The 22,126-nt window shown below is 35.1% G+C and overlaps 1 protein-coding gene across 1 annotated transcript in view; it reads left to right on the forward strand.

Annotated features, from left to right (window-relative positions):
• Positions 1-22,126, forward strand: part of CENPI (centromere protein I) — a 35,302-nt gene that overhangs the window by 3,431 nt on the left and 9,745 nt on the right. Inside the window, exons 4-16 of the mRNA XM_006210264.4 lie at positions 876-994; positions 1,278-1,385; positions 8,292-8,340; positions 8,605-8,651; positions 12,248-12,337; positions 12,676-12,798; positions 13,031-13,198; positions 13,348-13,468; positions 14,600-14,691; positions 16,197-16,314; positions 16,401-16,465; positions 18,444-18,538; positions 21,392-21,527. Coding sequence (XP_006210326.3) covers positions 876-994; positions 1,278-1,385; positions 8,292-8,340; positions 8,605-8,651; positions 12,248-12,337; positions 12,676-12,798; positions 13,031-13,198; positions 13,348-13,468; positions 14,600-14,691; positions 16,197-16,314; positions 16,401-16,465; positions 18,444-18,538; positions 21,392-21,527 — 1,331 coding nt within the window. The remainder of the gene's footprint in view (positions 1-875; positions 995-1,277; positions 1,386-8,291; positions 8,341-8,604; positions 8,652-12,247; positions 12,338-12,675; positions 12,799-13,030; positions 13,199-13,347; positions 13,469-14,599; positions 14,692-16,196; positions 16,315-16,400; positions 16,466-18,443; positions 18,539-21,391; positions 21,528-22,126) is intronic.

Here is a 22,126-nt window from a genome sequence, read left to right on the forward strand (position 1 = left end):
TGAGGCTTCTCCTTGCATGAGAGGTTGAGAACAGTGTTTTTTCAGTGAATGGTTATGATCACCACAGTTTAAGGCAAATAAAACAATGTTTAAATACAAAAAGAAATTGGTTGTATATATGTGTGTGTGTGTATATACACATAATTCTTGAAACCTTAATAAGCAGAAATTGATATAGGGTATACACAAAGCTACTTGCAACATCACTTCTATTAACAGGTGGGAGAATACCATGGAAGCCAGAGAATATGATAGAAAGATTGGACCAGTAGAGAATAATATTACTACTAGCCATTTGCAAGGATAGCTATTTCATTCTGCTATACTTTGCACTTTTTTAGGGGGATGGGGAATACCAATATATCTATTTATTCTTAAATGTAGGCAGCTCATGCAAGATGTCTGTCAGTAACTTTAAATAAATCAGAATCTATTCTGCCATTAAAAAAAAAGTCCTTGAAATTTTCCTAGGAGTAATAAGCCTTTTTTGAGGTGTAATTTACATACTATAAAATTCACCTTTTTGAAGTATACAATTCAGGGTATTTTTTTTAGCATATTCATAGAATTGTGCAACCATTACCAACTATCTAATTTCTAAACATTTTCATTATCCTAGGAAGAAATCCTGTACTCATCCTCCCTTGTTAAATAAAAAATATTAGTGCCAAAGAATTTGCTTTATAGTTTATATTAGAAGTTAAAGGTACATTTTTGTTTCAAACTATGTTTTACAATGATGATAAGAGAGATCAAATATTACTTTATTGCCTTCAGTGTGAAGTCAAATTTTTGGGACCGAGAGTGAATAATATAGTAAGGGAATGATCAAGGTACTAAAATGTAATTTAATTTAGAGTTTGTCTGCTTTCTAGGGAGTGCTGTAAACACTCGGATATTCAAGTGTATGATTCCAGCAACTCTAATATCAGAAGATTCTGTGGTTAAGGCGGTCTCCTGGCTTTGTGTCGGCAAGTGTTCTGGTAGCACCAAGGTAATCTTTTTAAACACTTTGATGATAAGTCTTTCAGAACCACTTAAGGGCTGGCAAGGAAGAACCACTTAGAGAGTAATGGCAGTGGCCTTTTGTGCAAAGCCTGTAGTTTTGGAACAATATAGCTTGATGCAAGGACTCTGTTCAAATAGAAATTTTTACTGAGAAATAAAATCTATTATCCTACTTTGTGCTAGAGGCTTCTAAAACAGCTCTGATGGGGGAATTAAGCTCTTCTGTGCTGCTATATTTCTCTAAAGATAAGCATTCTGTCTCTCAATAGGTACTTTTTTATCGTTGGCTGGTTGCAATGTTTGACTTCATTGATCACAAGGAGCAAATTAACTTGCTCTATGGCTTCTTTTTTGCTTCATTGCAAGATGATGCATTGGTGAGTAAAAATTGGACAGCATCATGAATCGATCAAATGGTACATACTTGTATATCGATGCACCATATGCGCTTCAAAGTGCCACACAACTTTCCTTACCATATAAATGGAACATTTATATGAAACATATAGAGAAGTGTAAAGAATAACGTAACAAACACCCCTGCACCTGTCTCTCAGATTAACAAAAATTTTTTTACCACATTTGCTTTATATCTTTTTTTAAGGAAGTAAAATGTTACAGATAGATTTGAGTCCACATTGAAGTCTCTTGGCTGATCTAGAGCAATGATTGCCATCTTTTCCCTTTTAAACCACTTCAACAGGGTCCTTTGGGTCACTTATTATACATTTTCTTGATTAACGTTGCAAAAACCTCATCAGAATTAATGAGAAGGAGAGGATTACTTTTCATGAGATGCCAATGGACTGATTTTGATTAAATAGCAAAATTATTCCCATTGAAAACATTAATAACTCTAAGAAATCAATCTACTGTCCACCTGGAAGACTTTCAAGGACCATCAGTAGTTCATAGACCATGTGGACCATTCATCTGAGTTCCTCTTGCCTTTGAGAAGGGAATTCATTGATTTCATTTTTAAAGATTAACTGTGTTCATTGCATTGTACTAGGCAATGTAGAAGATTCAAAGTTTAGCAGAGAGTTTCCATATTCCAAGGGGTTTATAATTCAGTCGGAGGAAACACACAGTTAAATAACTGCATAAGTTAAATTATCAAAGACGGTATATGATAATGTGAGGATAATAATTGCTGTGATATTTCCAGGAAGGAAGAGAGCACTGTAAACCAGAGTGATTAGAAAAAGCATCATAAAGTATGTGGGCATTGAACTGGGCCTTGAAGGTTGAATAGGATTTGTGATTTGATGCTTGATATGACAGGAATATTTCAAGCACAGTTGTGAAATGCATAAATTGTATTTCAAGAGACATTAAATAGATCAGACTGACTTAACTGCAAATTGGTGTCAGGCAGTGGTAGGTGGTAAGGCTGAAAAAGTTGGGTGAGCAAAAACTGTCGTGGTCTTTACATGTGATTGCTAAGGAATTTGAACTTTTATCCAGTGGGGAAATCACTGAAAAATTTTGGGCAGAACATTTTGAAAGCAACACTGTTGGGAGTTGTATCTAGTAGTGCCAAACATTATGAATTAAGATGGAAGCTAGGGTCAGGAACACTAGTTAGGAGACTAACATGCTAATCCAGGTATAATATGATGACATCCTAGACTAGCAATTCTCAAATATGCTTTGTGGACCCCTTGAGGCTCCCTGAGAACCTTTCAGGAGATCTGAGAGGTTGAAATGATTTTTATAGCAATATCAAGATATTATCAGTTATTTATACTGTGTTGACATTTGCACTGATGGTGGATAAAACTGTTGGCGCCTTTGCACAAATCAGGGCAGTGGGGCCATACTGTCCTAGTGATTGTTGTATTCTTCACTGCAGTAAAAAATGACAATGCGAACTTCAGTTAATAATGTCCCAAATGAAGCAGTAAAAATTAATTCACCAATTTTATTAAACTTCAACCTTTGAGATATGTCTTGAATATTCTGTTTGATGAAATGGGAAGTACAAATAAATCCCTTCATGCCTACTAAAGTACATTAGTTGTCCTGAGGAAAAGCACTTGTGTGATTGAGTTGCGAGCTAAACTAGCTGCTTTTTTCATGGAATACCATTTTTACTTCAAAGAATGACTGACATAAACTACAGTGATTCAGACTTGGGTATTTGGCAGATGTTTTCTTGAAAATGAACAAAGCAAGACATTCATTTCAAAGAAAACAACTGACGTTATTTGTTACCAGTGATAAAATTTGAGCTTTTGAGTGAAAATTACAAATTTGGAAAATGTGTATCTGCCCCTGTGAACTTCACAGCTGCCCACTACTTAATGTCTTTCCTGATGAGAATGGTAGCAATATTAATGAATGTGATTTTTAGATACTATGTAATGAAATGTGTCAGTGTTTGGAGGCTCAGTACAACTAATTTCCAAATGGCCAAGTATGATAACTATGAAATTATGCATCAGTGAAAGAGTCATTCAAAGTGCAAGATACATCAATGAATTTTAATGGAACAGAGTAGAGTACAAAGAGTTCATTGATAAGATTTCAGATTCCACATTGCAGCTAACCCTTAAGAAACTACCACGTATCAAGTTTTGGTGAAGTATCAAAGACTAGTATCCACAATTTTCTGAAAAGTCTATTAAGATACTCCTTTCTTTTCCAACTACATAACTAAACATGTATTGGGATTAAAAACTGGAATGATAGGAAGTTGTAGCATTGGAGTTTACGATTTCAAGAGGGGATGCTTCAATGTGATGATAAGATTCAGGGTGACAGTGGAGTGAGTTGTTGAAGTAGAGTGAGGGCATGAAGGTTATTGGAATTGAAATTTTCTGTACCCTTATGGATTTGTTGTTGTTGTCACTGCCCATCTATCAATTACTGAGTGAGGTACATTGAAAATCTCCCACTATGAGGGCAGATTTGTCAGTTTTTCCTTAAAGTTCTGTCGATTTTGGCTGTATGTTTGCACAATTACAGTTTTCATATTGTCCTGCTGAATCAAACCTTTATCATGGAGTAAAACCCTTTCTTAGAAATGCTTTTCGTTTCAGTCATTTTGTTTGATATTGACATTGCTAGCTCTGGCTTTCTTTTGGCTAGCAGTATATTGCTTGGTATGTTTGCATCTTTTGGTTTTTTTAAAAAATCTTCTTTTGTCCTCATGTCTTAGATGCCTGTTTTAAATAGCATATGACTAGATTTTATTTTAAAATCCTGTTTGATGATTTTTTGCTTTTACCTGGAAAATTAGTTTATTTACCTTTGTAGTGATTGTTGATGCAGTAGAAGAAAATGCAGATGTCTTATTTTGAACTTTCTAAATGATCTGCATTTTTCTGATTCCTTCTCTTATCTCTCTTATTTTGGATTGATTGTGGTTTTCACCCATCCTTGGTTGGAAATTACACATTTTGTGTGTGTTGTTTTAGGTGTTATTGTACCTATTTTAACATGCATATATAGTGTAAAATGTAAAATAATGTCATTCTTCTTACTGTTTTTCTTTTGTTTGGAAAGTATAGTTATTTTTCACAAAATATATCATTTATCATGTAATGGGTTTATTATTTTTTTAATGAATTAGTAACTTTAAAATTTTCTGATTTAATTTTTAAAGTTTTTTCTTAAAGTCTAAAGGTAACCAATATCTTTACCTTCATCTTGAATGATACAAGGAACTTAGAAATCTTTAATGCTGACTGCACCCCTCCTAGATTATATGCTATTATCTGGTTTTAGTTCTGGCTCATTCTTCTCCATCTTCCTCCTCATACACATACAGTAGACATTACTCTTATCTTCATAGTTGATGTTTATTTAGATATGCCCACATATTTGCCAGTGTCTTAGCTCATCATTTGTTTTTGCATCTCAGACCTTCAATCAAGATCATTTTCCTCTGTCTAAAAGTATTATCCTTCAGAATATTCTTTCAGTAGAATCTTGATGGTAAACTTTGTCTTTCCCTGAGAATGTCTTTACTATTCCCTTGTTCTTAAAAATTGGTTCTGCTGTTTGTGGAACTCTAGGATGACAGTTAAATTCTCTCAGGACATTGACAATATTATTCCACTGGCATCTCCTTTCCATTGTCGTTGAATTAGTCTAATTGTAATCTGTCATTTCTTTTCTCTGGTTATGTTTTATAAATAGACTTGTTGAGATGGAACTCACATACTGTACTCACTTAAAGTATATAATCCACAATTTTTTATTATGTTCAAAGATTTGTGCAACCATGAAGCAGAGTCAATTTTAGAACATTTTCATCACCTCAGAAACCTCATACCCTTTAGCTATCACCTCCCATTTTCCCATTTAGGGGTTCCTAAGCAACTCCTAATCTGTTTTCTGTCTTTAGAGATTTGCTTATTCTGGACATTTCACATAAATGGAATCATACACTATGGGGTCTTTTTTGACTGACTTCTTTTACTCAGCATGTTTTTAAGATTCATCATGTTGTACATGTATCAGTACTTCATTTTTTTAACCTGTTGTATTTTTTCCATAACAGAAAATTTACCATTTTAACTATTTTCAGCATACAATTCATTGTCGTTAATTGCATTCAGTATTGTACAACTATCACTACTATTTATTTTCAAAACTTTTTAATTACCCTAAACAGAAACTCTCTACCCACTAAGCAATAACTCCCCATTCCTCCTTCCCTGTCAGCACCTGGGAACTTCTAATCTACTTTCTGAATCTATGAATTTGCCTATTCTAGGTACCTCGTATAAGTGGAATCATCCAGTATTTGTCCTTCTGTGTCTGGCTGCTTTCCCTTAGCATTTCTTCAAGGTTCATCCATGTTATAGCATGTATCAGAACCTCATTTTTATGGCTGAATAATATTCCATTGTATGTATATACCACATTTTGTTTATCCATTCATCTGTTGATGAACTCTTGGGTTGTTTCTGCCTTTCAGCTAACATGAGTGATGGTGCAATGAACATTGGCATGCAAGTGCCTGTTCAAGGCCCTGCTTACACTTCTTTTGGATATATATACTTAGGGTTTCTTCCAGGCAGGGGCTGAGCCTTTTAAAACCCAAGTATTTAGTATTGTAAACTTCGTAAGAATAGACCTTTTTGTCTGTTTTATCCACTGCTTAATAAATACTTGTTTCTGAGTGAGTGAATGAATAGGAACTCTTCATAAATGTTTGTCAAATAATTATAATATACTTGAGTAGTTTTCATGATGGTGACTAGAGAGTTTCTTGCTCAGCATGGCAAAGGGGAAGGAGGACCACTTCTTTTTCTTTTCTTTTTTTCTTTTTAAAAATATTTATTGAAGTATACGTACAGAAAATTGCCTGTGTTATAAGTGATCAGCTCACTTAATGTTTATAAACTGAACACATCTGTATAAATATTACCCAGATCAAGAAACAGGGAGCTTAACCTTTAAAACCATTTTCATAAGGTTTGGTGGGTGCTGACTGTAGTAACTGAGATGTGGTGGTTAACTATTTGCCAGAGAGGCAATTATAAAGTCTTAGATGCACATGAATTTTTCCTTTCTAGGTATAATTAAAGGAGAATGTCAGATATAATGCTGCGGCCTAGGGCAAGGATTGTGTGACACTCATTTCATACTCAACATGATAAATAGTGTTATTAATAGTTCCTATCTTAGGGATGTGAGGCACTGAAGTTTTTTTTAACTGAAAGTTACTATATTTTGTAGAAGATGGCAGACTTGGTCATAATATGTATTCTTCCCTTAAAAACAAAAAAGATCCTACATCTAGATTCATGCTTCTTACAAGAATGTTTAGTCTTTATCAACCATTTCTTTTTTAAAAATTAATTTTTATTGAAGTATAATATGATTTATAATTTATTTTAGTTTCAGGTATACAGCAAAGTGATTCAGTTTTATACACATACACACACACACACATATAATCTTTTTCATATTCTTTTTCATTATAGGTTATTACAAGATATTTAGTATAGTTCCCTGTGCTATACAGTAGGTCCTGTCAACCCATTTCTCGGTAGAGGAGAGGCAATGTGGAATGCTGTATTTTAAAGCTTAGAGTTGTGACTACCAAAATAACAAGTTTGTTTAAAGAAAATCTTTGCATTTGTTGCTTTCTCTCGTCCTATTAAATAATTTACCTTTCCAATTTCCTAATGTCTAAAGAAATTTTTTCTTAAAGGACCAAGTAGTAAATTTTTAGGCTTGAGTGCCATGCTGTCTCTGTCAAAAGTACTCACTCTACTGGTGTAGTACAAAAACAGCTATAGACAACAAATACATAAATGAATGGCTGTGTTCCAATAAAATTTTATTTATGATAACCAGTGGTGAGCTGGATTTGACCTGTAGGTTGTTGTTTACCCACCCCTGCAATATTTTCTTGTCTGATAAACAGATATTATTAATATCATGAGTTCCAACTTACTGGGTGTTTAAATTTTGTTTTATGGCTATCATTTTATTTATGAAAGAAAGAACTGTCACCTTCTGGTCATGAAGATATTCTCCTGTTTTCTTCTAGAATAGGTGTCAGCAAACTTCCTGTAAAGGGCCAGACAGTAAATGTTTTAGGCTTTGTGGACCATGCAGTCTCTGTCACGACTGCTCAGCTCTGCTGTTGCAGTGAGAAAGCGGCCATGACCAACACATAAATGTGAGTGTGGCTGTGTTTCAGTAAAACTTGATTTACAAAAACAGGTGGACTGTAGTTTGCTGACCCCTAGTCTAGGATAAAACCTCAACAAGTGGGTACTCAAAATGAAGTGATATAAGGAAACCAATCATTGAGGAGTTTCAGTAACGAATTTATTGAGTGTGTGCTGTTTGCCAAACTGGGGGCTAAATGATTGATTAAATTACGGTATATCGACTCACTGGAATATTAAAATCAGTCATTGAAGATGATCATTTTGAAGACCAAATAACATGGGAAAAATGCTTTTAAGTGGGAAGTCAGGATAAAAGTTTTAATTTTGTATCCTAATAAACACGGACTACTGGAAAGAGTACGTGAATTTTTGTTAGGTAGAAGAATCTTTTTCTGTTTTTCAAATTGTCTGTGTTGTTGTATTCCAAAAATATAAAAATGGCATAATGGGATGTCAGTTGAAACTATTTTTTTATCACTATTGTGTAGTATGAAAAAGAGAAGCTTTGTAAAACTATTGTTCAGTGGAGTCTTGAAGCCTTTTTCTTAATCAGTATAAGATTGACATTTGAGGAAAATGTATTGTTGCTCTGTTCAAGATGTAGTGTCATTTATTTTTTTTTTAATTTTTATATTTTGACAGTGCCCTTATGTCTGCCACTTGTTATATTTACTTACCAAAAAAGAGAATGGTGAGTATTTTCGTTCCAGTTGTATTACATTCACTCTGTGGAATTAGCATTTGTATTGGCCTTTATAAAGTTAACCATTAGCATTAGTTCTGTGACAGAGTTTTGTGGGAATTGCTTTTTAGTACTTTTATCTAAGAGCATCTGCTTAATGGCTTAACTGAACAGAGTACGTATATTCTTGATGTGAGAAGAAGCTACATGAACAAGGTTTCGTTTTATTCTGAACCACACAGACTTAGTACTTCTTTTCTTCACCTTTTCTAGTCAAACCGTTTCGTGTGAGAAAACTGCTTGATCTTCAGGCCAAAATGGTGAGTACTGAAAAGACCTAAAACTGGACAGCGTGCTATGTGCTGGATACTGACCTGGGCTTTGGGGATATAAAATCGAATGAGTCATTGTCTTCAATAGATAATCTGGGGAGCAAAATAAAAATCAGAATCAGATTGGTGATGATGAATAGAATTTAACTAGGCCAAGAAGGAAGAGAAGGGCACTCCTGGCAGAGGGAACAGCATGAGCAAAGACATATAGATATCAAATAGCAGAAACTGTTTATGGAACTGGGCTGATATGGCTAGAAAATAAGTATTAGGGAGTAGTCAAATGACTACTTTATTTTATTAAAGAAAGATGACTAGTTTATTTATTCTGTGGCTGTGATCTAGGAAAGCATTCTTTTCTGGATACTTAAACTCCAGCATATTCCAGCATTCTTAAACAATTATCTCTTGGCCTTATAGCTCTCTTGCATTGTTGTTTCCACTATACCTGCCAGGTAATAGAAATCTGTGAAGCTTTGGGTATAAAACAATAGGAAGTTGTAGTGACTATGCCTATTTATTGAAGCCTGCATGACCTACGTAGAGGCATTCAAATTTCATGAAAAACAGAAACACATGTGCACATTTGTGCTTCTCTATGTGAGGTTTCCTGTTAGTACAGTCCAGTGATTTTTCTTAAGAGCTTCATGTTTTGGCTCTTTGGATGCAGTATCTTCTTTTAGCTCTCTGAGAATATTAATGATAACGTTTTTGTCCAAACTGAATTTTATTTCACATTAATAGAAATTCTGAAAAAGATGTACATTTTTCCATGTTAACAGCAAAACATTTCAACATTGGAATTAGAAAAACATTGGGATAAGAAAATTTTACTATAAATATTGGATCTTGTTGATTTGTATTAACTGAAACAAGTATATGTTCAAGTTAAAAAATGACTTAGTATATTGTCTAAAAATTTTAAACCCAGACATTAAATATATGGCACCATTATTAACATTCTATATAGTACATTACTAAATTATTCCATTGTCAATGCCCATTTATAAAGATACATTCATAAAATTACTTTGATAAGCTGGATTTGGGTGAATTTGTTCACATCCAACAATATCAAACCTAGAAGACATAGCCATGCTCACATGTAACCGAACATGTAAAATGGTAACAGGTATGTAATCAGCCCATGTGAGATGTATTGGATATATGAATTTCTGATACTTACAGGGCATTTATCCCTTCTGTCCCCATGCATGCCCCACAATTCCTGATCATGAAGGACATAGAACACAGAAAGGTGGGAAGTGGAGCAGGCATATTTTTATCTTATATGCACCAGGCTGTATTGAGAGCAATCTTTGGAAAAGTACGGGGGAGTTAGATCTCATTTTGAGGATTGGTGAGGATAGTTTCTGAGATTTTCCCACTATCAGGCATGAACCTGTGTGATTCGGGCTGTGATTTTTCTTTTTCTTTTTTTCCTGTTACTCGCTTTGTCTATGTTTCCTCAGAGTTCATTTATTTAGTTTGTTTGGTATTTCATGGTAGAGGCTTTTCTCAAATACCTGGTAAGCCTTGTTTGCCCATATTTAATAGTAAAACACTAAAATGGTGATTAGAAACTTGTGTACATGAGTAGGACTGGTTCACTGTAAGAGCTTGCTGTTTCACTGGGGAATACCCCAGATGACTGTGTCACTTTTCCCAAAGAAGAATTCTCCTGTTACCTGCCTAGGGGTTGTATTAGTCAGGCTTCTCCAGAGAACAGAACTACTAGAAAGTGTGTGTGTGTGTTTGTGTGTGTGTGTATGTAAAGAGATTTTTATAAAGAATTGGCTCATATGATTTTAGAGACTTGCAAGTCCAGAATCTACAGGGTGGGCCTACAGGCTGGAAACCCAGGTGAGCTGATGTTCTACTTTGAGTCTAATGGCAGTCAGCAGTCTGGTGAAGAATTCTCTCTTGCTTGGGGGAAACTGGTCTTTTTGTTCTCTGTGAGCCTTCAACTGATTGAATGAGGCCTACCCACATTGTGGCAGGCAGTCTGCTTTACTCAGAGTTCACCTATTTACATGTTAATCTCATCTAAAGCACCCTCAGAAATACTCTGTATGCTTGATCTGGGCACCCTGCCCAGCAAAGTTAACACATAAAATTAACTGTCACAGGACTATAAGCTCTGGACTGAAGCAGTAGAAAGGGCTGCGGAAAAATTCTGGTACACTCCCTCAGTTCTGCCTGCTGTCTGAGTCCAGCTTCATCTTCAGAGTAAAACCCTGGTGTTTGCCAATAGTGAAGGAATTTGGGTTCTAACTGCTTTTTACATAGGCTTTCAACCAATTGTGCTGTTTTTAGCCCTCTTGCACCTCCACTTTTGAGAGGTATCTGATCCCTCAAATTCTTGAGCCTTTCTGGGAGTTCTGAAGTATGAATCTGTTGCTTTTGAGGCTTTTTCTGTTGCTGCCTTAGGTTTCGTTTTCTCTGTTCTGCTAAGTTGGTTACTGTTTGCCATCTTCATTCCAGGTTTCAAAATCTTGTTGAGACCTCACATCTGCTATTGTCTACTCTCTGGTTCTCTTTGAACTCTTGCTTTATGCCTTTTTTCATTCCTTTACTTTTTAGAGGGGGCTTTTGGAGGACCCAGAATTAAACATGTGTGTTCAATATGCCATGTTTAACTGGAAGTCTCTCTCTCTTTTTTTTAAGAGACTGTTAAATTTTTAACAATCAAAATAGGTTTAGTTAACTAGACAATTAAGTTCTAAAGGTCTTACCACTCCTAAATATTTGCTCTGTCAAAAACATTCTAACTCAAAGCAAACACTCTGATACTAATTGATAGTGAGTACAGAGATCAGAAGATATTTCAGCATAGATAGCCTGGGTCATTTTGGTTTTGTTATAATAAATTTAATTTCAAGAAACTATTATAAGATAAGAATACTGTATTTCTAAGCCCCATTTTCTACCTTCCTTATTTTGTACAGTATTTAATTCAACAGAATTGTGGTATAATAAAACAATTGGGTTACTTCCATGGAATTTTAGTGGTATGCTTTCTCTGGATAGCTAGATAGATCAAACACAGGTATCTAGCAGTAATGACTTCTATCATTGAAGTCATGTGAAGACTTGTTTCAGTTATATCAAGCTGTTTGACTTCTGCTTACCAACTGATAGATATCCTAGTTAATTTTTGAGGAATTATGATGATAAATTACTAATATTTCCTTTGCTGACTTCTTGGCTTCTCTTTTTGTCCTCCTGTTTAAATCAGGAATGAATAAACTTTGAGTCCTGAGGGTTCTACCAGTGGGAGTAAGCCATGCTAGCAGATATGACTGGTATGCCTAAGGCAGGGCAGAGAAAATACAACGAAGAAGTAAATTAGGGAAAAAGATCATAAAAGAGAAGGTTACAGGTTGGCAAGGATTGCTTTATGATAGCTGATTTAAATGGGTTTTTATTCCTTGATTTTCTATAGCATCTTCCTCTAGCTAATAAATAATAAAATTCACATAATAAAATTAGGGTCTGAATATATGTTTAATCTTTTTATTTTACTGTTACTTTTTTCTTACTGGCCACAGAACTGAAAATTGAAAACTCTTATTTTATTTCAGGGAATGCAGCCTCATCTCCAGGCTTTATTGTCACTGTATAAATTCTTCGTTCCTACTTTGATTTCTGTATCTTTGCCTGTGAGGAAGAAGGTAAGGGATTAAGGAGTGATAAGTCATATTGCGATTGAAATATGTTATTTTGGGTAAGTTAACTTACAGATTTGAACTGAAATGCTTATAGCATACTGTTTTAAGATCTAGTATTGTGGTGCTGTTTCTGGGAAGTTTTGTTTTAGGGATTGGCACTTTGTTTTGATTCCATTTGATGTGTTTAATAAATTCCTGATTAGAAAAAAACTTTAAATGGATTTGCATGGGTGCAAAATATTTCATAATTAATATACTTTCAATTATTGAAGAGGTTTAGATTTTGCTTTGCTCCGACTTATGCATACCTCCTCTCATGTACTTTACATTCAAATTTATAGATTTATTTTAAGAATTCAGAGAATCTGTGGAAGACAGCTCTACTTGCTATGAGGCAAAGGAATCAGGGACTTGCTCCAGAACCTCTAAAGCTGATGTTAGGGAATGTCTGTCCTGTAAAAAGAGTAAGTATCTAAAACCCCACATGACTTGCACAGCCTTCTTTCATTAAATTCAAGCAATAACTATTCAGATATTGGAAGAGATTATAGATATTTAGATACATTTTAATTACCCAGGATTCTATTGCACACCACATTCAGATTCCATTCACTGAACCACCTTAACGATGCTTTTACCTTTATAGTTTGTAATCTGTTTACTCCATTGAAAGATTGTTTTACCTTTCTTTTTTAGAAATGGAATTCTCACTCAGTTATACCAGTGCTAAATTCCTGTAACTACAGTAAAGAAAGTGGAAAAAAAGGGATGAATCTTTCTGATTTTTTCAGTAGCAATGGATCATTTCCACTGGAACAACTTAAAAGCTTCCCTCAGCTCTTACAGAACATCCATTGCTTAGAGGTATGTGACTGGACCATGGGCTTATTTACATTTTCCGTTTGATCTTCATGGACTTTATTTTTGTTATATATTTCCTATCTGATGATTGCCTTGTTGCTCTGGCTTACTTTTCATATACCTAGAGTTGACCGATTGTTCTGTCTTCGCAGCTGCCTTCTCAGATGGGCGCAGTGCTGAACAACTCTCTGCTACTTCACTATATTAACTGTGTCAGAGATGAGTCAGTCTTACTGAGGCTCTATCATTGGTTGAGTCAAACATTACAAGAAGGTAAAAGTTGATACTTAAAAGTGTTGGATGAATGAAGAAGGAACGAGACAGTTTACCAATGGGTTTCTTTTAAAAGGGTGCCAAACTTCTAGACAGGAGGAGCCTTCAAATGCTGTAATTATGTTTCTGATAATCATGTATTCAGAGCCTGAATGCTGCCATTGTTGTAATTTTAAGAGGGATTAATAAAGGAGGTGAGTTGTTAAGGAAACACTGCTGGATGACCACGAAAACTCACTAGGTGGCTCCACTTTGATGACTGTCACAGTCCAAGGCCTCTTCATCTTTGTATGTTCAAAAACTTGCTGTTAACCTCCTAGAATCATCAGATTAATGCGAACCAAACTCAGAGACTATCGTGTAAGCCAGAATGTCAACTTATTTCATAATAGAAGTAATTCTTTCTGGTGACCAAAATGTTCCCATTTGCCAACTAGAATAGCTCCTCTCTGCGATCAGTATATATGGGAGCCAAATTAGTCATTAGAAGGTTTCTTAATTATGAAACTGAAGGAAATGGCAGTGAGGGAGTTTTTCATCTAGGCCACAGTTAAGTCTGATCATTTCATTCCTCCAAGGGGGTGGATGTCTCTAAAGATAGTATTGCGTTCACCAGATTGTTTCTTCCCTGGATAAACAAATCTTGACTTTTCAAGTATTTAAGGTCAGTCTTAGTCTGTTCCAGACTAACTCTCCCTTTCCTACTCAGAGTCTTTAGATAGGATAAGGTACAGTTTGTTAGATTTCTACTCACTAAAGTTCTACCACCCTTAGATTACCCCCAGCTCACCCTAATTTACCTTTAGACATTTTTAAACTTTTAATGCATACATTTATAGTCTCTTGGATTACTGTGTGGCATAATGCTAATCGCATTCATCATATGTGACTTTGACCAGTTTATTTTTTCACTGTAAGCTTTCCCCCTATATTACCAAGTTCTTGAGGAACATCTCACTGTCACCTCCATATATATGTTACAGTCTACAGTGTGAGTTGGCTAGGATGGATGAAACTGATGGCTTGTTTATATTTGTCATTAATTTTTCACTTTAGAGTTGTGGTGATTATGTTTTGTGTAGTTTTTATTGTTGTGCAACCAGAGGCTTGTGTTTAATATTTTTGCTCCAGAATGTATTTGGTACAAGGTGAATAATTATGAACATGGAAAAGAATTTACCAACTTCCTGGACATTGTCATCAGGGCAGAGTGCTTCTTACAAGTAAGATTTTGCTTGCTCCCTACACACTCCACCACTTCTTAATTTATTTAGATATCCAGTGAAAACCTTCTCTTTGGTGCTTGACATCTTTTGTTAACAGTATTTGCTCAATTCAAAATTCATTATAAATACAGCCAAGTTGAATTGATGTTGATCTTTGTGCTGTTGAATTTGAAGAAAGAATTTGTCAAATTATGCAAATAAGAAAGAAAGTTCTATAATTTAAGAGAACAAACTGAAGATTAATGCATTCAGTTAATTGAATTAGCCGGTAAGGTAAATCTCATAGGGTCACTACTTGTGTTCTTATAATCAACAAATGTTTTTTGATTGTCTAATATGTTCCAGCCAATTAATTATTTGGCCTGGGTAACCCAGAGTTGTTCTTTACACTGCAACTCAGGTATCAGCATCATGAAAAAGCCTTTGCTCAGACTGGGTTAGATGTTTGTTCTATGTACTCCTTTTGCTCTCTGTTTACCTGTATCGTGGTACTTTCAGCATCTGTTTTTCCACACATTATGGGCTCCTGACAGGTGAAAACCATGTCCATCTTTTCTTCATGTACAGGGATTCAACTTGGTACCTAGTACAAAAGAGATGCTCAAAAAATGTTAGTTGAATAAATCTTAAGCATTTGGTGTGAAACCATTGAATTAGAAGTTGGGTGTGGATAATGTTGGTGAAGATAAAAGGATGAATTTAGGTTGACTTTTTAGATTTCCTGCTTGAGAGAATGATGATGGAAATATAAGAAAAGCAGGCTAGGAAAGAAAGATATATTTGATTTAAAAGATGCTTGTGGGATATCTTAGAGGTCCAGTAGTAGGCAGTTAGATAAAAAGTCTAGAGCTCAGAAATGAGATTTGGATTAGAGATGCAGAAATTTAGGACTCCTCATGATATAGGTGGTGGTTTTAGCTATGTTGTAGATGAGATTGTCCAGAGAATTCATGTCACGAAAAGAAGGTCCAGAATAGAGTCTCAGTGCATGCCACTATTTAAGGCTCAGGACAATAAAGGAAAAAAGGAAAGCCCTGGATCCTCTCTTTGGTAGAAACATAAATAGCCTAGACTCCCAGGCTTCTCCAGATGGAGCTGCCCAGAATTTGGATTTAGTCTGTGGCCCCTAATGAAATTCCAGCCTTATTAATAACATTATATACGCTTTATTGACTGTTCAAGTGACTGTATGTATTCCAAAACAATACAATTTCACTCATCTTTAAAAATATTCCATAACTTGACTTTTTACCTTCTTTCCAATCAGTGAAGTTTTATGGTGCTTGAAAACTATGTTGATAAAGTTTTTAATGTATCCAAATATTAATCATTTGATCCCTTTTATGAGAAAGTCTGGCACCTAACCCAAGGCTTTTAATTATATTATGACAAAAAATTAGTCTAAGAGTGAAACAACTGTAGCCCAAAATAAACTGGTTATTTCAAGAGTAATTATGCCTGAAGAGTTCCACGCAAGGTTTTAATATCCACCTGTGTTACAGGAGGGGTTTTATTCCTGTGAAGCATTCCTGTATAAGAGTCTTCCTCTCTGGGATGGCCTCTGTTGTCGGTCACAGTTCCTTCAACTTGTGAGCTGGATTCCTTTTAGTAGCTTCTCTGGTATGTATCACGAAAATATGGAGTCATTTAATTCAATGTAATATTAATTAAAAGGACTTTCAATAATCTTTTTTTTTAACTTTTAGAGGTGAAACCACTTCTTTTTGACCATCTGTCCCGGCTCTTCTTCACATCAACTATATACTTCAAGGTAAAAAAACAATTGTCTTGCTTAGATTCAATAGGAAGTATTAGTCTGTGGCCAGTGGCACACAATTTCAAACCCATGTTACAGCAATAGTTTTCTAACAGGATTTGCTTGGACCTGGACTTGAGGTACTGCATCATTCAAGTCAAAGTTAATGTGTAGAATTTTGTTTTTAAGATTTTGTCACATGTAGTTTTCCTGAACTGTTCCCAATTGGAGTAGATGACAAAGTGAATGAACAGATGGCAAATGAGTGTTAGTAAAAAACAAACTGGGAAATAAGTATACCACTGTTGTGGTTGATAATTTTGTAGGTACACTTACTCATTTCTCAAATATGTATTGAGCACCCAGTATGTGCTTGATGCCTGTCTTGACACTGGGAATATAGTAATGACCAGAACAAACAAAACTCCATGTGTCATTCATACTATATATTTATAATATAGTCATTTTTCTGCTAATAAAAGTGTTCTAACTTTATATAATAAAATTAAAATGTGTTACTGTTTTGGGGTGTTCTCCAAAAAGACCACTGTGGCTTCCGAGGAGTTCTATCTGACTAAGTTTCAGAGCCACTTTCTTGTAGAATGGTTATTCCTATTCCAAAAGAGTGACAATATAAGTAATGTTCTTTTATAACTTTTTTTTCCCACCTTAAGTCACTTACCATTGGCCACATTTATAGGAAAACTCACATGACAGTACACACAACTTCTCCCACATAACACATTTTCAGGGACTTCATTTTGCAGTTTTTTACTTCACTTAGTATAACAATCTCCAGGTCCATCCATGTTGCTGTGAATGACATTATTTTATTCATTTTTATGGCTAAGTAGTATTCCATTGTATAAATACACCACAACTTCTTTATCCAGTGATCTGTTGATGGACATTTAGGTTGCTTTCATGTCTTGGCTATTGTAAATAGTGCAGCTACAAACATTAGAGTGCATGTATCTTTTCAAATTAGAGTTTCCACTGGTTATACACCCAGGAGTGTGATTGCTGGATCATAGGGTAAGTCTGTTTTTAGTTTTTTGAGGAATCTCCATACTGTTTTCCATAATGGCTGCACCAAACTACATTCCTACCATGTAAGAGGGTTACCTTTTCTCCACACCCTCTCTAGCATTTATCATTTGTGAACTTTTTAATGATAGCCATTCTGACTTAGTGTGACTTAATATTGTCATACAAAGTGAAGTAAGCCAGATAGAGAAAGAAAAACACTATATGATATCACTTGTATGTGGAATCTAAAAAAAATGACACAAATGAACTTATTTACAAAACAGAAACAGACTCACAGACATAGAAAAGAAACTTATGGTTACCAAGGGGAAAACTGGGGTTGTGGAGGGGAAAGTGGGAGTTCGGGATTTGCAGATACTAACTACTATATGTAAAATAGATAAAACAACAAGTTCCTATGTTGAACTATATTCATACCTTGTAATAGCCTATAATGAAAAAGAATATGAAAACAAATACATAAATATATATATATATATATGTATGTATAACTGAATCACTATGCTGTACACCAGAAATTAAACAACATTGTAAACTGACTACTTCAATTAAAAAAAGAAGAAATATGATTTACAAAAAAAAAAGGAGTAAATTGCAGATTTTGACAAGGTGAAAAGAGTAGGAAGCTCATATCTGTAGCAAGTTAAAAGGATCTCTGAGGGGAGACAGTAAGGGGTAGGTGATGCTGTATTTGATGATGTATGTTATAAATGAATACAATTTAGAGAAACGAGTCTGTTCCTTGCTGATGAGCTAAGAGCAGTCTTGTAGAGAAAATGGCAAAATAAACTTGTATTTGCATTAATCTGTCTCTTGGAGCAGCAGCTATTAGGTTCTGAATTGGATGAGGTCATCTTCACAGCCCTTCCACCTCCAAACCTCTGGTTTAGTCTATTCTCAACGCTATGGTGTGTCTGAATGATTTTTTGTTTTGCTTTCTTAGTGTAGTGTTCTTCAGTGTCTGAAAGAACTACTGCAAAATTGGCTGTTGTGGCTTTCTATGGACATCCACTTGAAATCTGTGACGAACAGTCCTCTGTGAGTTATCTTATAACCCTCCACAAGAGTTGATCTGTACAAAACTGTTTGCATATGGAGTTTAATAGTGTGTCATGAAACCTAATTGCTTCATATAAATGCTTAGTCATACTTTTCTAAAAAGATTTTGTTACTCTTCGCTCTTTTTCTCCACAATCCTCTGAGGAAGGTTATTCTTCAAGTTCTCTTACATAAATCAGAAAGCAACCGCTAAGCCTCTAAGTAATTTGCTAGAGTTAATATAGCAAAACATTGGCGAGCTGATGTTAGAAATGGCAACTTTCGCTCCTATTCAGTTTAGTTTACTTTATAAAATGTATTCTTGTTTGTATGTAAAGTCAGTTTTGATGATGACTAGGAAAACCTATAATTTTGCTGTACAGATTTTTTTTATGTCTCTCTGATGTATTTTGCTTGTATACATTAATTTATTTTCACTTTGAGATTTAAAAAAAGTGCCCTGAATTTCCATTATGTTCATTATTGTTAAATGTGTGCTTTGCCTTCAATGTGAAACTAAAAGACTGAATTTCAAGGAACTGCCTAATCAGGTTGTTTTGACTCTTTCTACCTCGAATCTTTGGCTTCTCCTATATTCTTTTTTAACATTAATTTAAAAAAGCTTTATACTATAGAAAATTGCAAACATAATCAAAAGTAGAGAAAATAGTATGATTATTACCCTTATGTACACATCATCCAGCTTCAACAGTTGCTGCCCATGGTTAACTTTTTTCATCTATAATATCCCTCACTTTCCTCTTCCTTTGTACTAGATATTTTTAAAGCAAAACCCAGACATCATTTCAGCTGTTGAAAATGATACTAGTATAACACCTGAAAAATTAATAGTTCTTAATATCTTCAAGTATCTAATCAATGTTCAAATTCCCCATATTATCAGTTACAATCTTACTTTATAAGATAAGGATCCCTTATCTTCAGATGCAAATATCTAGTGGTTGGCTTGGTTAGATTAGCCCAGACCTATTTTTCTGTATGTTCTTATCCCTATAGTGATTTCCTATTTTGGTAGGAGAACAGAAGAAGCTTCTTGGATGTTGCCAGAGAAATTTTTAATTCTTCTTATTCATTATTTCAGTGCTTCTATATATCGTGTATCTGATCACTTTTAGAAGGAAATGGAACATTAGTGAGTAGTGAAAGTATCTTGTAAAGTATTGCTCTTCAGAGTGTGATACCTGAACCAGCAGCGTTAGCATCACTGGAGAACTAACTTGCTGAGATACAAATTCTCAGGCCATACCCTAGACCTACTGAAATAAACTCTGGAGGTAGAGCCCAATAATCTGTATTTTAACACGCACTTCCATGATTTTGGTGCAAGCTAAAGTCTGAGGACCGCTATCATAAAGAAATGCCGTTGAATGCTCAACCTCTTCAAACACTTCAATTCTGTTAAGAACAGTATGTTTGCATCTATAATCTTTGGCCAATTTGCCATGTAAGTTTTAGGTACCCTGATACAGTTGCTTTACAGTTTCTGTATTTTCTTTTTAAAGTTTCTGTATTTTCTTTTAGGATACTTTTTAATTAGTGTCATAAATTTGGGAGGCATTTAAAAAGGGGTTCTGCTTTCTAAAATCCTTAAATAAATGGACATAATTGTAGGTAACTTTGCTCATCATAATACTATTTATCATTGTATAAGATGGCTCTTAAGTTCTCAATACTTCCTTCTATTTTAAAGATGAGTTTCCATCATATGAACATATACCATATGACTGTCAAAGAGGGAGTATATTGTAGTTGTAGATCACAAGGAGAGAAGGATGGGGACCCATTCTCAGCAGTAGTTCTCCAGGGAGCATTGGAAGAGGGTGCTACCATCTTTTAGTAGGTAGGAGCCAGGGGTGCTAAGTGTGCTATGGTGGGTGGGGAATAGGAGGCAGCCTGAACAGTGAATTGTTTCATCCAAAATGCCAGCAGTGTCCTGTGGAGAAACACTTCTAAAGGATGCTGTCTGAACAGTTACCATTGTACAAATTATTTCAGATGCATATAAGTCCTGTCAAAAATCATAAAGTATAAGTTTGCAAGTGACGGGCTGACTGTATGGATGCCTGCCTGTTTGAATGGTCTCTTAATCTTTCCGTGCTTGCTCTGGTAATGGTACAGTCATCATTTCAAGCTCGGAGACTATATACTGTTCCTTTTTCATTGTGCATAACCACTGTTGGCCCCCTTGATCAGAGGGTAAAGCTATGAAATCACAATTCCCAAGTCTTTTCCTAATTCACTAAACAGTGGATTAAAGGACAGGGGTGGGTAGATGGATGGATTGAATCAATTATACCCATGTGTGATTTAAAGAGACATGGTTCATTGATTTGGGAAGAATATAAAATACCCAAATCTGGTTTTTGCTGGAAGAAAGAAAGGTGCCTAAAATGTTACTAATTCTGTTCTAGAATTGAATTGAATTCCAGTTAAATTAAAGTGAAAATATTAACAGCAGTTTAGTTCAGGAATTTAGACAAAACTGGGTTTGGATTTGTGTACTTAGAAACTAATTTGCTGACTGCTGTGGTCCCTGGACATTGCTAATATTATCAAAAGTCTGTCGAAAGTTTAATCCTTTATTTCTCAGGTATTTACTAGTACAGTGGTTGCTGAGGATGTTCTATGAATTGATCTTAATGGTTCCCTAGAGGGATGGGTTAGTTTTATGATAAATTACTGTGCTCTAAAAAAAAAGTAAATTATACATTGCAGCACTTACCATTTTCTGAAATTCCCAGCAACTTTTTGCTATATATTATCCAGTTTTAGCTTGGAAACTGCGAGGACTTTTACTAATACGGATCTGAATGCCATGATTTCTTATTTCAGGGAGACAACTTTAGGTGGATCCATGAACTCTGTGTCTGAACTGATTCACTATGTAGGATGGCTGTCCACTACTGCAATGCGCTTGGAAAGCAACAGTACTTTCTTGTTGCACTTTATCTTGGATTTCTATGAGAAGGTAGTATGCATCCCATTTTTCCTATTCAGATTTTTGTGATGGCTGTTCACTTTACTGGACTACTGTTTAAATTTTATTATGCACAGCTATTACATTGGGCTGTGACCTTATTAGCATAGTTAAAATAAGCTACATATATGAAGTTAATGAGTGTATTCTTGCCTGAACAACATTCATAAAACAAAGGGAAAAAAACATGATTTTTTTAAAGTCTAGGTACCACTTTAATAGACATTCCTCTGGATAATGCTGGCGCTAGACAGAAGTCTGTCTCTAGTATCACTTTTTGCTCATCCGTGGTACATCTCCAGCCCCTGGTAAAAACCAAAAATACCTTCTTTTTCTTCAGCTCTCCACCCCCACCTTTCAACTTCCTTATTATTCCCAGTACCTATGATTCTGGTCCTCTTCTATTGTTTTATAGTATTCAACCGAGATAGAACTATTATCTAGGAAGTCCCCACTAATCTCAGTTTTCCTGGCTTTCTCCCTTCACTGGTACCTAGTTGTCTTGTGTTACATTTGCCCAGAAGCATGCACCTTTGTTCTCCAGGTTGACAGCCAACTAATGTGACAAATCAGTATTAATGGGACTTAAA

The sequence above is a fragment of the Vicugna pacos genome, chromosome X (assembly GCF_048564905.1).
Source record: "Vicugna pacos chromosome X, VicPac4, whole genome shotgun sequence".
NCBI lineage: Eukaryota > Metazoa > Chordata > Mammalia > Artiodactyla > Camelidae > Vicugna > Vicugna pacos.